Genomic DNA, 16,895 nt, shown 5'->3' on the forward strand with positions numbered 1-16,895 from the left:
TTTCTTTGAGTTCTATAAACAATTTTTTTTTTCCCCCCAACAAAGCAGTTAAAGCTAAGCTTCTGAACATAAGAAAATGAGCCACAATCTCCAGTTCCTGGCTTAAAATGCGAAAAATTAGAATGCAAAATAATTCATATGTACTTACTATACAAATAAAAATAAAATAAAAACACATTTTTAAATTTTCTTTTTTTTTTAGACCTTACTATAATAAACGTGCAATATACATATAATAAACATAAAATACATTAAAAAGGTTAAACATGAAAATAAACAAATAAAATAATAATTATATATATCTATAGATATATATATATCTATATATAGGAATACATATAATAAACATAAAATAGGTTAAAATACATTAAAAAGGTGAAAATTTTAAATAAATAAATAAACAAAAAAAGAAAAAAATTATATATATGTCTATAGGATGTACAGTATATACATATCTATATCGATAGCTACTGTATTTATCGGCGTATACCGCGCACTTTGTTGCCCTGAAATTCAGGGCAAAATCGTGGGTGCTCGATATACGACGATACCCGCGCCGAGTTTGAACCACTGTGCCGGCATATACCGAGCGCAGTACACTCGTGTATAGTCGGGCAGGCTCGGGTTCTCTCGCAGTCACGTCCTGGACGTACAGAACGCACAGGACTTGACCGCGAGAGGAGCCGAGCCTGCCCGACTATACCTGAGTGTACTGTGCTCGGTATATGCCGGCGCAGTGGTTTAAACTCGGCGCGGGATCGAGCGGGGAGGACACCGCAGAAGGACGCCGGACCTGACGAGGAGGACACCACCAAAGCCGCAGACGGACGCCGGACCCGACGAGGCCGCAGATGGACACCAAAACTGTAAGTACTAAAATGTTTTTTTTTTACAGGAATGCGGGTCCACTTTAGGGGTGTGCGCTATACGCCGGAGCGCGCAATACCCCGATAAATACGGTATATAGAAATATATCTAAATAGATATAGGTATATGTATCTACAGTAAAACCTTGGTTTGCGAGCATAATTCGTTCCAGAAACATGCATGTAATCCAAAGCACTTGTATATCAAAGCATTTTTTTTACAGGGTATAAAAGAGAAGAGAGGCTGCTCTAAGTGTAGCAATAAGTTGCTTAATGTTGTACCTTCATTAAATGTAACCATATTGCTACACTTAGGCCGGGTACTCACGAGCAAACATGTACGGTGAAAGCGGTCCGTCGGACCGTTTTCACCGTACATGCCTGCCAGAGGGCTTCTGTACGATGGTTGTACTAACCATCGTACAGAAGTCCGCGCGTAAACACTACGCAGGGCGTGTCTGTGTCATCACCGCGACGATGACGCGGCGATGACGCGGCGACGAGGGCGGGCCTGCCATTTAAAGGCTTCCACGCATGCGTCGAAGTCATTCGACGCATGCGAGGGACGGCGGGCGCTCGGACATGTACGGTAGGTCTGTACTGACGACCGTACATGTCCGAGCGGGCAGGATTCCAGCGGACGGTTTTAAAACACGTCCAGGAATATTTGTCTGCTGGGAAAATGTTTGCTGGAATTCGGCCCGCTCGCGCCTACACACGACCGAACATGTCTGCTGAAACTGGCCCGCGGACCAGTTTCAGCATACATGTTTGGTCGTGTGTACGGGGCCTTAGAGGCTCCTCTCTTCTTTTTTATAATCAGTTGTGACATGACGCTATTCTTATATCAATATTAAAACATTTTGCTTGTCTTGCAAAACGCTCTCAAACCAAGTTACTCTTAAACCAAGGTTTTACTGTATATCTAGATATATACACACATACATCTATATATACACACACATACAGTATATACACACACATATTCCCATTATCCAAGATATTCTCATGTGTGACTGGTGTAAGCTTTAAATAAAAAAAAAAATCCCCATCCCCAAAAATAAAATTACCTATAGAAAATTCATCGAAGCTGATAGTGGTGGAGTTTCGTCCCAGAGGGTTCGTCACTACGACCGTCACCCGGTACTTCAGCGTGGAGAAGAGGTGGCTGTACTTTATGTGACACCGGTTTTTGGGGTAGGGGTCTTTCTCACAGAAGAGCTGCTTTGTGTCATGCCTGGAGATACAACACAGGAAAGCTTTAGGAAGGGGGAGTAATAAACCCTAACGACATAAACTTTTGCTTCTGAGCAGTGCTGGGACAAGAGCCTTTAGCACCCAACCAAGAAAGGTCAAAGTGTGCCCCAAACGTCATGAGATGTGAACTACCTCAGCAGCATAGGTTGAAGGCCCCGGCCTTACTTGGACCACCTCTTACTGTAGTACCCAAGGTAGGGTGCCCACGTGTCCCGGATTGCCCGGGACTGTCCCTTAATTGACATGTCTGTCCTGGGTCCCGGGCACCTTCATTCCGGGACAATACAGTGTCCCGGAATGAAATAGAGGACACAGCCACCCCGTACTATCTAGTAACTACATTTCCGGAACTAGTTGCTAGGGCCGGCGCTGCCTGGCATCTTGCAACCAGTGACAATTTTCTCTCAGACAGTGAGACCGGGAGCGAGGCCTACGCCTAGTGCAGCACTGCTGTCCCCACCCACCTCGGCACCTCCTCCTCCGGCACCCAGCCACATGCAGCAAGGACTGGTGTGATCTTTACTCTCCAGATAGTGACGCAACTCGTTTCCTTCTACGCACTTGGCTCATGCAGAGGGAGTGACAGCAGCACTGGATCTGTTGGCAGGCTATGGTTGGCAAGCGGCGCTGCCTCAGGTGGCAGGCTATGGGTGACAAATGGCACTGCATCTGGTGGCAAGTGGCACATTCACCTGACAAAGAACCCCGCCGCCTAATTCCCCATCAACCCCGAGACTATATTTCCCCACGCCCCCCCTCATCTTTTTTTGGGGAAGGTGAGGGGGGTGTCCCTGAACGGCAGTTTGGAAATGTGGTCACCCTAACCCAAGGCCATACCTCCCAACTGTCCCTGATTTCAAGGGACTGTCCCTGATTTGGAGCAATGTCCCTCATTCGTCCCTCACACAGCTTCCCCGTTCTTCACTGTGGCGGCGTCATCGATCGTGTGATCCCTTTTATAGGGATACACAATCCATGACGTCACACCTACAGCCACACCCCCCTACAGTTGTAAACACAGATGAGGTCACACTTAAAGCGGGAATTCACCCATTTGTTAAATTTTTTTTTTCTCCCCTTACATTCCTGCTCGTTCGGTCTAGGGGAATTGGCTATTTGTATTAAAATATGATCCGTACTTACCCGTTTTCGAGCTGCATCTTCTTCCGTCGCTTCCGGGTATGGGCTGCGGGACTAGGCGTTCCTTCTTGATTGACATTCTTCCGAGAGGCTTCCGACGGTCGCATCCATCGTGTAAAGCCTCGTACACACGGCCGAGGAACTCGACGTGCCAAACACATCGAGTTCCTCGGCCAGTTCAGCCCTGAAGCCGCCGAGGAGCTCGGCGGGGCGAGAGCTCCCATTGAACAACGAGGAAATAGAGAACATGTTCTCTATTTCCTCGCCGAGCTCCTCGTCGGCTTCCTCGGCCGAAAGTGTACACACGACCAGTTTCCTCGGCAGAATTCAGCCAGAAACTCGGTCGGAAGCTGAATTCTGCCGAGGAAACTGGTCGTGTGTACGAGGCCTCACTCGTAGCCGAAAGAAGCCGAACGTCGGTGCGGCTCTATACTGCGCCTGCGCACCGACGTTCGGCTTCTTTCGGAAAATCGTGGATGCGACCGTCGGAAGCCTCTCGGAAGACTGTCAATCAAGAAGGAACGCCCATTCCCGAAGCTCATACCCGGAAGCGGCGGAGAAGATGCATCTCGTAAACGGGTAAGTACTGCACATATTTTAAAACAAATAGCCGATTCCCCTAGAGAAAACGAGCAGGAATCTAAGGGGGAAAAGTGCCCTCTAAGGGTGAACCCCCGCTTTAACCCCATCAGAGCCCCCTAGTGGTTAACTCCCAAACTGCAATTGTCATTTTCACAGTAAACAATGCATTTTAAATGCATTTTTTGCTGTGAAAATGACAATGGTCCCAAAAATGTGTCAAAAGTGTCTGAAGTGTCCGCCATAATGTCGCAGTCACAAAAAAAATCGCTGATCACCGCCATTAGTAGTAAAAAAAAAAAAAATGCAATAAAACTATCCCCTATTTTGTAAACGCTATAAATTTTGCGCAAACCAACCGATTAATGCTTATTGCGATTTTTTTTACCAAAAATAGGTAGAAGAATACGTATCGGCCTAAACTGAGGAAAAAAAATTTTTTTTATATATATTTTGGGGGATATTTATTATAGAAAAAAGTAAAAAATATTGCATTTCTTTCAAAATTGTCGCTCTATTTTTGTTTAAAGCGCAAAAAATAAAAACCGCAGAGGTGATCAAATACCACCAAAAGAAAGCTCTATTTGTGGGGGAAAAAAGGACGCCAATTTTTGTTCGGGAGCCACGTCGCACGACCACGCAATTGTCAGTTAAAGCGACGCAGTGCCGAATCGCAAAAAGGGGCCTGGTCCTTTAGCTGCATGTTGGTCCGGGTCTTAAGTGGTTAAACAATCTTATTTTTTTTGTACAATTCTCCTTTAAGGAGGCGTGACAAGGGGTGTGTCCTATGCCTGCATACTTTTGGTTATAGGTGTCCCTCATTCACCTCTCAAAAAGTTAGGAGGTGTGCCCAAGGCCGCCACATACTCTGCCTACCCCTTGGCCCAGCCTTGCTTCTAAAACCCCTATGTAGTGACCTCTCTCTACTTACACCACAACCCCACATTTACTACACATTGTCTTGACTTACATGACGGTGATGTTGAAGTTGTTGGGGATGTTGGTGGAACTCGGGAGGTGCCAACTGCAGTAGAAAGAGGCGGGGTAATTGTTCGACCGGCACATCAGCGATGGCTCTTTAGGAGGATCTGTAAAGGCAATGTAAGATTCAATATAAATGGAAGCACACACCTCAACACCGATTCAACCAACATTTTCAAATGTTCAGTTTTGTCTTTACTAATTTTACAGTTTTGACAAGATTTTCACATTTTTATCTTTGCTCTGTCATATTAGCAAGATTTTTTTATTATGTTTCCAATCAAGAAATTGCCCACGAAGACAGGACCAGAGGAGAAGGACTTGGTTATCATTGGGTCAAGTCAGCAGCACTCAATACCCAGTGGCTACTGGCAGGGCCATCTTATCAGCATCATGGGCCCCTGGGCAAAGTAATGCACTGGGGCCCATACCAGCCTGCCCCATCTTACTCACCCACTCCTAAGAATTAAAGTATAAATATTTGATAGAATATACCGTATATACTCGAGTATAAGCCGACCCGAATATAAGCCGAGGCACCTAATTTTACCACAAATATTGGCCATTAAAAGTAGATAGAACAGAACATTATGATATAGAGTGCTTCCTCGGGGGCCCAACTGGAGATATCTTATATCCAATACTAGCACAACTTGAAGTCCACTTATGGAACATCTTCAGCTGTTGGTCAGAATTTGTACTCACCCCCTTGAATCAAGTTAAAAAACTTAAAACTTGAAATGAAAATTTTCCACTCCATCTCCTTCAACTTTTATGGAACATACTCTTCCACAATTGGAAATGTCAACGCTACTATCTTCCTTCTGTTTCTGGGAAAAGCTCCATCTTTGCAAGGTTCCTACAGCACTGGTTGATTCAATCTCCTGACATCCTGATACGTCCCAGCTGGACTTCCAGTGACCCAGTGCTCTCGATCCCATATTATAGTTCTTCCAACCTGAGGTCTTACTTTTTTGGTTCTATTTGGGTTCTCGAATGCCGCGTACACATGGTCCAAATTTCCAATGGAAAAGGTCAGATGGGAGCCTTTCAATGGATATTCCGACCGTGTGTATGCCCCATTGGACTTTTTCTGTCGGAATTTCCAACGGACTTAGATAGAGAGCAGGTTTTCTATTTTTCCGTCGGAAATTTCCACGGAGGTTTGCCCGTTAAAAAATGCAACCGTGTGTAAGCGGCATTAGAGAGAGTTTCTATCCAGGTCTCCCAGCTCTTTTTTCATGGATGTCGTAGCGTGATGTATAATTGTTTTCTTCAATATGTTGTTCTGACCTGCTGATTGTATATTAAGTTCTGTTTGTTAATATTTTTGCTCTGGTGAGCTACATGATGCCTATTTGTAAAACCTAAAAAAAATGTATCTAAAAAAAAAGATACCTATGCCTAAATAACTATTGAAAAGGCCTCGTACACACGATAGGTTAACCAGAGCAGTGGTCATCAACCCTGCCCTACAGGGCCCACTAACAGGCCAGGTTTTATGTATTACCATTGGGAGATGCAGTCTAGAATACTGCAATCACTGAGCAGCAAATGATATCACCTGTGATGTGTTTCAGTTATCTTGAAAACCTGACCTGTTAGTGGGCCCTGTAGGGCAGGGTTGATGACCACTGAACCAGAGGACAACGGTCTGAAGGACGGTTTTCATCAGTCAAAACCGATCGTGTGGGGGCCCCATAGATTATTTAACCAAAGGTTAAAAAAAGCCAACTTGCTTTAAAATTAACCGATGGATTGGTAACCGAAAGGTCAAAACCGATCGTTAGTAGGCACGACCATCAGTTAAAAACCCACGCATGCTCAGAATCAAGTCGACGCATGCTTGGAAGCATTGAATTTCGTTTTTTTTCAGCACGTCGTTGTGTTTTACGTCACCGCGCTCTGACACGATCGGTTATTTAACCTATGGTGTGTAGGCGTGACGGACCATCAGTCAGCTTCATCAGTTAACCTATGACAACGGTCCTTCAGACCGTTGTCCTCTGGTTAACCTATCGTGTGTACGAGGCTTTAGTATCTCCTGAAATATGGCCACCAGGTTCTCCGTGATACCATCATACACATTGCATAAAGGTGTGTTGAGGGTGTTTAGGAGTGGAGCACCAGATTCTGGATGACACAAGTAATGCCCCATACACACGGCCGGTTTTCCCGTTGGAAAAACTGCAATGAGAGCTTTTGCCTGGGGATCCTGACCGTGTGTATGCTCCATCTGACTTTTTCCAATGGTAAAACTGCCAAAAACGGACGGCAAAAAAAGAGAACTGTCTTTTTTCCGTTGGAAATCACGACCGTGTGTACGGGGCATAAGTGTATGTTTTGGTTTAGTTCCTTTTCTGTATTTTTGTATTTTTTTGTAACTTGCAATACTAAATGCTTTTGGACACTTCTAGGATATGGGGCCCCCCGATTTTGGACACCATATTGGAAGATCAACGCAGAAGATTATAAGAGCGCTCAAACTCAAAGCAAGGCAGCTTAACTCCTCGTTTTATGTCCCGTACAATGGACAAAGGGATATCCATTGCGGATGGAGAAAAAGACGAGTTTGCTATTAGCGCAGGAAGGGGTTGTTTACGGAAATAGCGATTAAGCTGTGGAATGCCCTAACACATGAGGTACTAATGGTAAAATTAATCACAGAATTAAAAAAAAGAAAAATTACCGGATGCCTTTCTTACAGCTAATGATATCCGTAGTTACCATTAGTAAATGACAGCACAATAGGATTTTGATCCAAGAAGTTCATACAACTGCCGTTGCGGCTCAGGATGGATTTGTTTCCCCCCGGTATAGGAAAAAAGAGGCCAAATGTGCCCAGGGGGTTCATTTTTGCTTTCCTTTAAACCAAAACCATTGACGTTTATGAGAGGTTTGGTCTTGTTCCAGCCTAGATACTGTAATTATGAATTGGCCCTCTATAATAATAAAAAGTTATTTTCATGAAAGTACAAATTTTATTTCTTAGTTGTAGAAATCCCCGTACAGCCTACCTGATGGGGCCCCCTTTAGCCCCACCCCTGGTCCCTTCTTCAGCCCCTGGCTGCGCCCCTGGTCTCTCCCCAGACCCCGCCTTAAAACAAAGTGCATGTAATTGTGGCGATCAGCAACTTGATGGTGGGACATGCCAATGCCATAATGTGCTGCAGACAGTGCCATCCATGCCAATTCCATAACACATGTGCAGTCTGCAGAGACAGTGCGACCCATACTGCCAATACCATTGCAATTGCTTGTTGGTGAATTTTTTTTATTATTCTGCATTCTTTTATCCTAGATTGCCCGGGTCCCCCCTGCTGGCTGGGCCCGGTACAACAGGGCCAGTTGTACTGGCTTATCAGCGGCCCTGGTTGTAGGCAAAGAGTGGAAGGGCCTTTATAGCTGTGCCTTGGCACATTCTATTTGTCCTGGCAACCAGAAAACTGAATTGTATAGTCATCACCAGAACAGGAATAGAGTGAAAATCTTTTAGTGGGGACACCTGTTCTGATGACAACTATCTAGGAGGGTATTTTCTTCATTCTGTGAGAGGAATTTCATTAGATTAACATCCTCAGGGATGGCTGTGTGTGCAGTATTCCCTTGTATTCTCTCCCAGTCAGAGCAGCAATGTTAGCCCTAATTGTAAGGTCCCACCTGAAGCTGTCTTGTCTCCTGCCTGAGCTCATGATAATTGACACTCTATCCTGGCTGTTAAAACAGAACTGTCAAATATCAAAGCCTTTAGTTTTCCTACAAGATAGTGTGTTTTGATTGCCATGGGTTTCTCCACTCACATTAAAGCGGGAGTTCACCCAATTCGTTTTTTTTTTCTCTTTTCCCCTTAGCTTCATGCTCGTTTTTGTCTAGGGGAATCGGCTATTTGTTTTAAAATATGAGCCGTACTTACCGTTTTCGAGATGCATCTCCGGGTATGGGTCTTCGGGAGCGTGCGTTCCTTCTTGATTGACAGTCTTCCGAGAGTCTTCCGCCGGTCGCATCCATCGCGTCACTCGTAGCCGAAAGAAGCCGAACGTCGGTGCGGCTCTATACTGCGCCTGCGCACCGACGTTCGGCTTCTTTCGGAAAATCGTGACGCGATGGATGCGACCGTCGGAAGCCTCTCGGAAGACTGTCAATCAAGAAGGAACGCCCAGTCCCGCAGCCCATACCCGAAAGCGGCGGAGAAGATGCATCTCGTAAACGGTAAGTACAGGTCATATTTTAAAACAACTAGCCGATTCCCCTAGACAAAACGAGCATGAAGCTAAGGGGAAAATGTGTTCTCTATGGGTGAACCTCCGCTTTAACATCACTTAAAGATAACAATTCAAGAATGGCAGTGTGACAGAATGCCTGGAACCCAGTTTGGGTGCCTCCGTCAAGATATAGCTTCCTGCTGTCTGGAACCAGGTATTATAGCTGAGCACCCAAGACTAGACGGCACTAGCTTAAGTGCAAACTGGAACTCACTTTATTGAAAAGTCACACATAATATATACCAGACAAAATCAGGTAGAGCCTGATCATATTACCCTAACAATGCAAACTGTAAACAGGAATATAATTAACATAGCTAAGGAACAGTCAACATAAACATAAACATTAAAGTGGTTGTAAAGGCAGAAGGTTTTTCATCTTAATGCATTCAAGCCTAGGTGCCCAGACCTTCCGGCAACAAGACCACAACCCTGGATATACAAAGTACATTACACATTTTAATAAGCAAGAACACATAACCATTCCACAATGGTTCAAAAACAAGGTAAAGTGGACACTATATTAATCACATCCACAAGAGATGGGCAGACAGACATAAACAATAGGTGACTTAATTAACACTGGCAATTCACACCTAGGAGGCCCACAGTGGGTAAATTATACCATGGGAGAAAGATGCCTTGGTAAACAGATTATAGCAGGAGGCCCCAGCATTAGGTTGTTTTGAGCTGGTTATAGTAGCATCTGCAGGGAGCGAATACTAGCAAATAATCAAAAGTGAACTAATACAAAAATCCAATATGATTACAAAATAGGAGCAGAAATGCAGATGATTACTACTTCCCTTTGGGTGACTGGTTCTCTTTGAGAAAAGGAACTCTTTACAGAACCTCGTGTAACTCGCAGCCACAAAACACTGTATAACGGCCTTTAAATGGAATGCAATAAGTTTGATGCTGAGCAGCTTAAACGGCTGGGAGAATTTATACCTTTTTATTAAAAGCCCAGTTTCTCCCAAGGAAACAAATAAAACACAAGAAGCAATTTTCATCGATTCGCGCTGAACACATGCGGGTGAAGGAGTCCCACTAGGCTCCCATAACGGGCTCTATTGACAAGCTACAGCGCACTCATTACGCTGCCGCCGAGGCTCAGCACCTGTACGGGAGCGCGGCATTAGATAGCTGATTTGTAGGGAGAACATGACAATTTGTTAACTGCAAACATTTGTGCCTGGAGGGGCCCACGGTGGCCATATTGACAATCTGCGAACGCTTTTCCTCTTTAACAAGCCGTGGACCTCCCGCGGAGCGCGCTGGTGAATGAAGCCGTTTCATTTACAGGCCACTTTCACGGTTTATTATAGGCTTCTGTTTGCAGCAACGGCTGCGAGCTTCGCGAGGCTCAATTCATTAAGATGGATGAGTTATTTTACCTCCATTTTTTTTAGCTCGTGAACGTTTTCTCCTGAACGTGTTTTGCATACAGGAATGTCGCTTAGAGGTGGAACCATTTTTTTTTTTTTGGCATGCAAAACTGGAGTTCCACTTTAAAGGCTCGTTCACATTTTCTGCATGGAACACAGGTTATTGCTGACAGAAGATCCTGCATACAATGGGCCAGATTCACGTAGCGCAGCGGATCTATAGATCCGCTCGATCTACGTGAATTAAGATCCGCTCCCGCAAGTTTAGGAGGCAAGTGGCTAATTCACAAACCACTTACCTCCAAACTTGCGACGACGGATCCTAAATCCCCCGGCGGAATTCTAATTCCGCGGCTAGGGGAGTGTACTATTTAAATCAGGCGCGGGAACGCGCCGATTTAAATGCGCATGCGCCGTCCGGGGAATTTCCCGGCGTGCATTGCTCCCACTGACGTCACTAGGACGTCAGTGGTTTCGACGTGAGCGGGACTTGCGACGCGCGTGTTCGTGAATCGGCGTACGCAAACGACGTTGGAAAATTCAAATTCGACGCGGGAACGCCAGCTATACTTAACATTGGCTGCGCCTGCTAAAAACAGGGGTAAGTATACAACGGGAAAACCGCTACGGAAACGACGTAAGAACACTGCGACGGGTCCGCGTACGTTCGTGAATTTGCGGATCTCGCTGATTTACATATTATTTATCGTGAATCAGCGGGAACGCCCCCGGCGCCATTTTTAAATTGAAAAAAAGATCCGACAGTGTAACACAGTGTAACACTGTCAGATCTTAGCCCTATCTATGCGTAACTGATTCTATGGGCCAGATTCACGAAGCAGATACGACGGTGTATCTCAGATACACCATCGTATCTCAGCTTTTTTCAGGTCCTATCTATGCGCCTGATTCATAGAACCAGTTACGCATAGATAGGGCTGAGATCCGACAGTGTTACACTGTGTTACACTGTCGGATCTTTTTTTTGAATTAAAAATGGCGCCGGGGGCGTTCCCGCTGATTTACACTGAATAATATGTAAATCAGCGAGATACGCGAAATTCACGACCGTACGCGGACCCGACGCAGTGTTCTTACGTCGTTTCCGTAGCGCGGTACCCGTCGTATACTTACCCCTGCTAAAAGCAGGGGTAAGTATTGTTAAGTATAGCCGTCGTTCCCGCGTCGAGTTTGAAATTTCCTACGTCGTTTGCGTACGCCGATTCACGAACACGCGCGTCGCAAGTCTAGCTCCCGTCGCAACCACTGACGTCCTATTGACGTCAGTGGGAGCAATGCACGCCGGGAAATTCCCCGGACGACGCATGCGTATTTAAATCGGCGCGGGAGCGCGCCTGATTTAAATATGACACTCCCCTAGCCGCGGAATTTGAATTCCGCTGGGGGATTTAGGATCCGCCGTCGCTAGTTTGGAGGTAAGTGGTTTGTGAATTAGCCACTTGCCTCCTAAACTTGCGGGAGCGGATCTTAATTCACGTAGAACGAGTGGATCTATTAGATCCGCTGCGCTACGTGAATCTGGCCCTATGAATCAGGCGCATAGATAGGACCAGTGTAAGTCAGAGATACGATGGTGTATCTGTAGATACACCGTCGTATCTCTTTGTGAATCTGGCCCAATAGGTGCCGAAAATACTCGCGTTTAGGCGCTGTTAGATGCATCTAAATGCAAAGTGTCATGGAGAGCTCCCCCATAATTCATACCAAGCCCTTCAGATCCGGTATGAATCTTAAGGGGACCCCCACACAAAAATGAATGGCGTGGTTCCCCCCATAATTCATACCAAGCCCTTCAGATCTGGTATGATTGTTAAGGGGGTCCCCACACAAAAAAATGGCGTTGTTCCCTCATAATTCGTACCAAGCCCTTCACATCTGGTATGAATGCCCTTCAGATCTCGTATGGGATCCACACAAAAAAAAATGGCGTTGTTCCCTCATACCAAGCCCTTCAGATCTGGTATGAATGCCCTTCAGATCTCGTATGGGATCCACACACAACAAAATGGCGTGGTTCCCCCATAATTCATACCAAGCCCTTCAGACCTGGTGTGAATGTAAAAGGGGTCCCCCACACACAAAAAATGGTGTAGTTCCTCCATAATTCATACCACGCCCTTCAGATCTGGTGTGATTGTTAAGGGGGTCCCCACACCAAAAAAATTGTCATTCCTGTATATGAGTCTTGCCTATCTACCTGTTATTCCTGTCTATGAGCTCTTCCTACAGACCTGTCATTCCTGTCTATGAGTCCTTCCTATCTACCTGTCATTCCTGTCTATGAGTCCTTCCTATCCACCTGTCATTCCTGTCTATGAGTCCTTTCTATCTACCTGTCACTCCTGTCTATGAGTCCTTCCTATCCACCTGTCATTCCTGTCTATGGGTCCTGCCTACCTACCTGTCTATGAGTCCTTCCTATCTACATGCCATTCCTGTCTATGAGTCCTTCCTATCCACCTGTCATTCCTGTCTATGGGTCTTGCCTTCCTACCTGTCATTCCTGTCTATGAGTCCTTCCTGTCTATAAGTCCTTCCTATCTACCTGTCATTCCTATCTATGAGTCCTTCCTATCCACCTGTCATTCCTGTCTATGGGTCCTGCCTACCTACCTGCCATTCCTATCTATGAGTCCTTCCTATCTACCTGTCATTCCTGCCCATAAGTTTGTCTCTACGGTCACTCCACCAATCTGAGAGAAGCGGACGTCGGTGACGTAGTACAGAAGGGGTTAACCCCCGGAAGGCCCATCTCTATGAGCCATTATTACAGAAGGTGAATGGAGCGGGGGGGGGGGTGTGGAGAGATGAGGACCCTCAGAACCCCGCCGGCTTCACCCTAATTGTCATTCTGCAGAAAGATGCTGCACATTGACAAGAGGCGGCCTTCCCTGGAATGCAGATTAACATTCCTCAGCCGGCACTCTAGATCTTAAAGTGATTATATGCAAATTGAATGTACTTAACTCAACCGTAGAGGATTAAAAGCATCCACTCTGGATAACACAAGCTAAGCTGCAATCAACCACATTGACACAACAAACATGCAATGCATTGCCTCAGGGCTGAGCCTCTCCTGCACAGGTCACAAACATAATAAATGAGCGGAAGGGTAACAATTACGTCGCAGTGCTTTGAAGAGGTGACAGGGGCTCTTTACATGTACATGTGGCAGGCCTGGAGGGGTTGGGTCCCAAGAGGGGGTCCTGGATTGGATGCTGAGCGGTGTTACTTGAAATAAGTAAAAGTTGAACAAAGTTACAATGTTGCATCCTGAATACTGAAAAAGAGAGGAGACTGAGGACATGATTCCTCCCGCCCGCAGCAGACTGAGCCTAGGCAAAGTCCTGTGCAACTCTAGGTAAACCTGTTATTTAGCTTGTACAGTGCTGAACCCTCTTTACAATATTTCAGAGTACCTTCTCAATAGGCACAGGATGCCTCATAGTGGTGCCTCCCTCCCAGTGTTGCCAACCTACCAGATTGAAATTTACTGACACGACACCCGAAATTTACTGGCGCAGCCACGGTTTTACTGGCATTTCACAAAAGTTACTAAATTACATTTTTAGGTGCAAATGTCAGTATTTAGGCTACAAACAAGTACGCTAGGCAAATAGCAATTTGATTTAAGGTAGATATTAAGGTAAAAAAACATATTTTTGTTATTTTCGATATAATAAGGGAAAATTATTTAGTCACATCACCCCCTGCCTCCATCCCCCTCTGCCACCAACACCCCCTGCCTCCATCCCCCCTCTGCCACCAACACCCCCTGCCTCCATCCCCCTCTGCCACCAACACCCCCTGCCTCTATCCCCCTCTGCCACCAACACCCCCTGCCTCCAACACCCCCTGCCTCCATCCCCCTCTGCCACCGACACCCCCTGCCTCTATTCCCCTCTGCCACCAACACCCCCTGCCTCCAACACCCCCTGCCTCCATCCCCCTCTGCCACCGACACCCCCTGCCTTCCCCCCCCTCTGCCACCGACACCCCCATAGTGACTCTTGGAATAAAAACATTTTTTTTGGGAGTTAACCACAGGGGGCGCTGTAAGAGTTAGGGTTCACCTAGTGTGTGTTTACAACTGTAGGGGGGTGTGGCTGTAGGACTGATGTCATCGATCGAGTCTCCCTATAAAAGGGATCACTCGATCGATGCGCCGCCACAGTGAAGCACGGGGAAGCCGTGTTTACATACGGCTCTCCCCGTTCTTCAGCTCCGGGGAGCGATCGCGACGGAGCGGCTATAAACGAATAGCTGCGCCGTCGTCCCGGATCGATCCCCGCGGGAATCCGCCCGCCGCACGCACCGGGGGGTCCCGATCGGACCCCCCACCCGCTAGAAGGCAAGGACGTATATATACGCCCTTCTACCTGTCCGTGCCATTTTGCGGACGTAAATAGTCGTGCGGCAGGCGTTAAGGGGTTAATATGTATTGTCATAGTGTCACCCAGTGTTAGTTCTCCCGCAATCCGCTCTAAAGAGCCGACTGGGGCGGACTGACGCTGGTTGGAGAAGGGTGTTTGCGGAGTGGGGATGTCGGCCAGCGGAAGGGCCCCTGTGTGATGCACAGACATTCGCCTGGGGGATGCGCCCGCTCTGCAAACGCATTATTGGTTTAGCGGATGTATGCTCTTGTCACCTCTGTGTCTGATTAACATAAATATGGTGGCATGAGCATGCACCTGCAGATAAGCTCCCTTCATCAGGAACTGTGTTCATTGGTTATTGTATTATTATTGTATCGTATCGTGTTGTTGTTGTATTATACTCTATTCATGTATTGTATGTATTTAAATATCCCTGTTGGAAGGGTTATCATGTATTATCACGTCCTGTGTTGTCGAATCCATATATGGGCATCTGCTGGGTGGAGCTCACACCCTGTGAGCTCACTTCCTATGGAGGAGGTCACATGCTGTGACATCACTTCCGGCTGGGATTTTAATAAAAACAGCAGCCTGTGAGGGCGTCGGCGACCAGTGTTTTCTGGGATGCTGAGATGAGGACATAACAGTCTGGTGATGTTTGGTTATTGAATGAATGGGAATCGAATGAAATGTTAAGTGAGTACATTTTTAGCTTAGGATGGATTATTACATTAAGATGAAATCTGTACTTATTAGTAGTGGTGCAACGGATCACAGTTGATCCGTGATCCGAAAGGGTCACCCCCTTCGGATTGGCACACACTGTGATCCGCGGATTGCCGCGGCTCCGTAGCTAGGCCGAAGCTATCAACTGTGATCCGTTGCACCACTACTAATAAGTACAGATTTCATCTTAATGTAATAATCCATCCTAAGCTAAAAATTTACTCACTTAACCTTTCCTAATGTTATGGCCGCGGCTTCGGCCTAGCTCCTGGGCCGCGGCCATAAAATTAGGAAAGACCGCGGCTTCGGCCTAGCTCCGAAGCCGTGGCCATCTTGGTACACCCGGCGGCGGCCCTTCTCTCTGTTTACACCCACAGAGGAGGAGGAGCCCGCACTCGTGGGACACACCGCTGGGAGTCATACTACTGGGGGTGTCTGTCTGTACTACCTGGGGGGTGTCTTACCTGGGGGGGGGGGGTCTGTCTGTACTACCTGGGAGGGGGGGTGTCTGTCTGTACTACCTGGGGAGGGTGTGTCTGTCGGTACTACCTGGGGGGTGTCTGTCGGTACTACCTGGGGCGGTGTCTGTCGGTACTACCTGGGGGGGTCTGTCTGTACTACCTGGGGGGGGGGTGTCTGTCGGTACTACTTGGGGGGGTGTCTGTCGGTACTACCTGGGGAGGGGGGGTGTCTGTCGGCACTACCTGGGGGGGGGTGTCTGTCGGTACTACCTTGTGGGGGGAGTCTGTACTGAGAGGGGGGGTGTCTGTCCTGGGGGGGTGTCTGCACCGAGGGGGTTCTTTACTGAGGGGGGACTATAGTTGGTGGGGGGGTGACACCAATTTTTTTCTGCACCGGGTGACACCAACCCTAGTGACGCCACTGCAGTAGGGGAGATGTGGATATTACAGTGGGGGGGGGGGATGTGGATATTACAGTGGGGGAGAGATGTGGATATTACAGTGGGGGAGAATTCTTTTTTTTTTGCCGATCCGAAAAATGATCCGATCCGTGACTCCTGATCCGAGGAACGACCCGAACTGTGAATTTTTTGATCCGTTGCACCCCTACTTATTAGCACAGGCAAAATGGCGGTGTGCTCTGCATACAACCTATTGTGCCATGTCAATGGCCACGTAAAGTGTTAACAAGTTGTTTGAAACCTCTCTGAAATATCTTGAGTCTTCTCTATAGGCATTGCATGCCCTGTACCGGCCAGGTCTGTGAAGAGCGAAGGTTTCTGAGGTGAACATTCGGTGATGTTCTTCTTTTGCAGCGTCTGCTGATAAATAATAGAAG

The 16,895-nt window shown here is 46.8% G+C and overlaps 1 protein-coding gene across 4 annotated transcripts in view; it reads right to left on the reverse strand.

Annotated features, from left to right (window-relative positions):
* The window catches only part of CNTFR (ciliary neurotrophic factor receptor), a 504,096-nt gene that overhangs the window by 103,714 nt on the left and 383,487 nt on the right, over nucleotides 1–16,895 (reverse strand). For all 4 annotated transcript variants that reach the window (XM_040335631.1, XM_040335628.1, XM_040335629.1 and 1 more), the window contains 2 exons: nucleotides 4,813–4,930; nucleotides 1,937–2,103 (listed from right to left, as the gene is read on the reverse strand). In XM_040335631.1, the coding sequence (XP_040191565.1) occupies nucleotides 1,937–2,103; nucleotides 4,813–4,930 (285 nt within the window). The remainder of the gene's footprint in view (nucleotides 1–1,936; nucleotides 2,104–4,812; nucleotides 4,931–16,895) is intronic.

This window comes from Rana temporaria, chromosome 1, assembly GCF_905171775.1.
Source record: "Rana temporaria chromosome 1, aRanTem1.1, whole genome shotgun sequence".
NCBI classification, from domain to species: domain Eukaryota; kingdom Metazoa; phylum Chordata; class Amphibia; order Anura; family Ranidae; genus Rana; species Rana temporaria.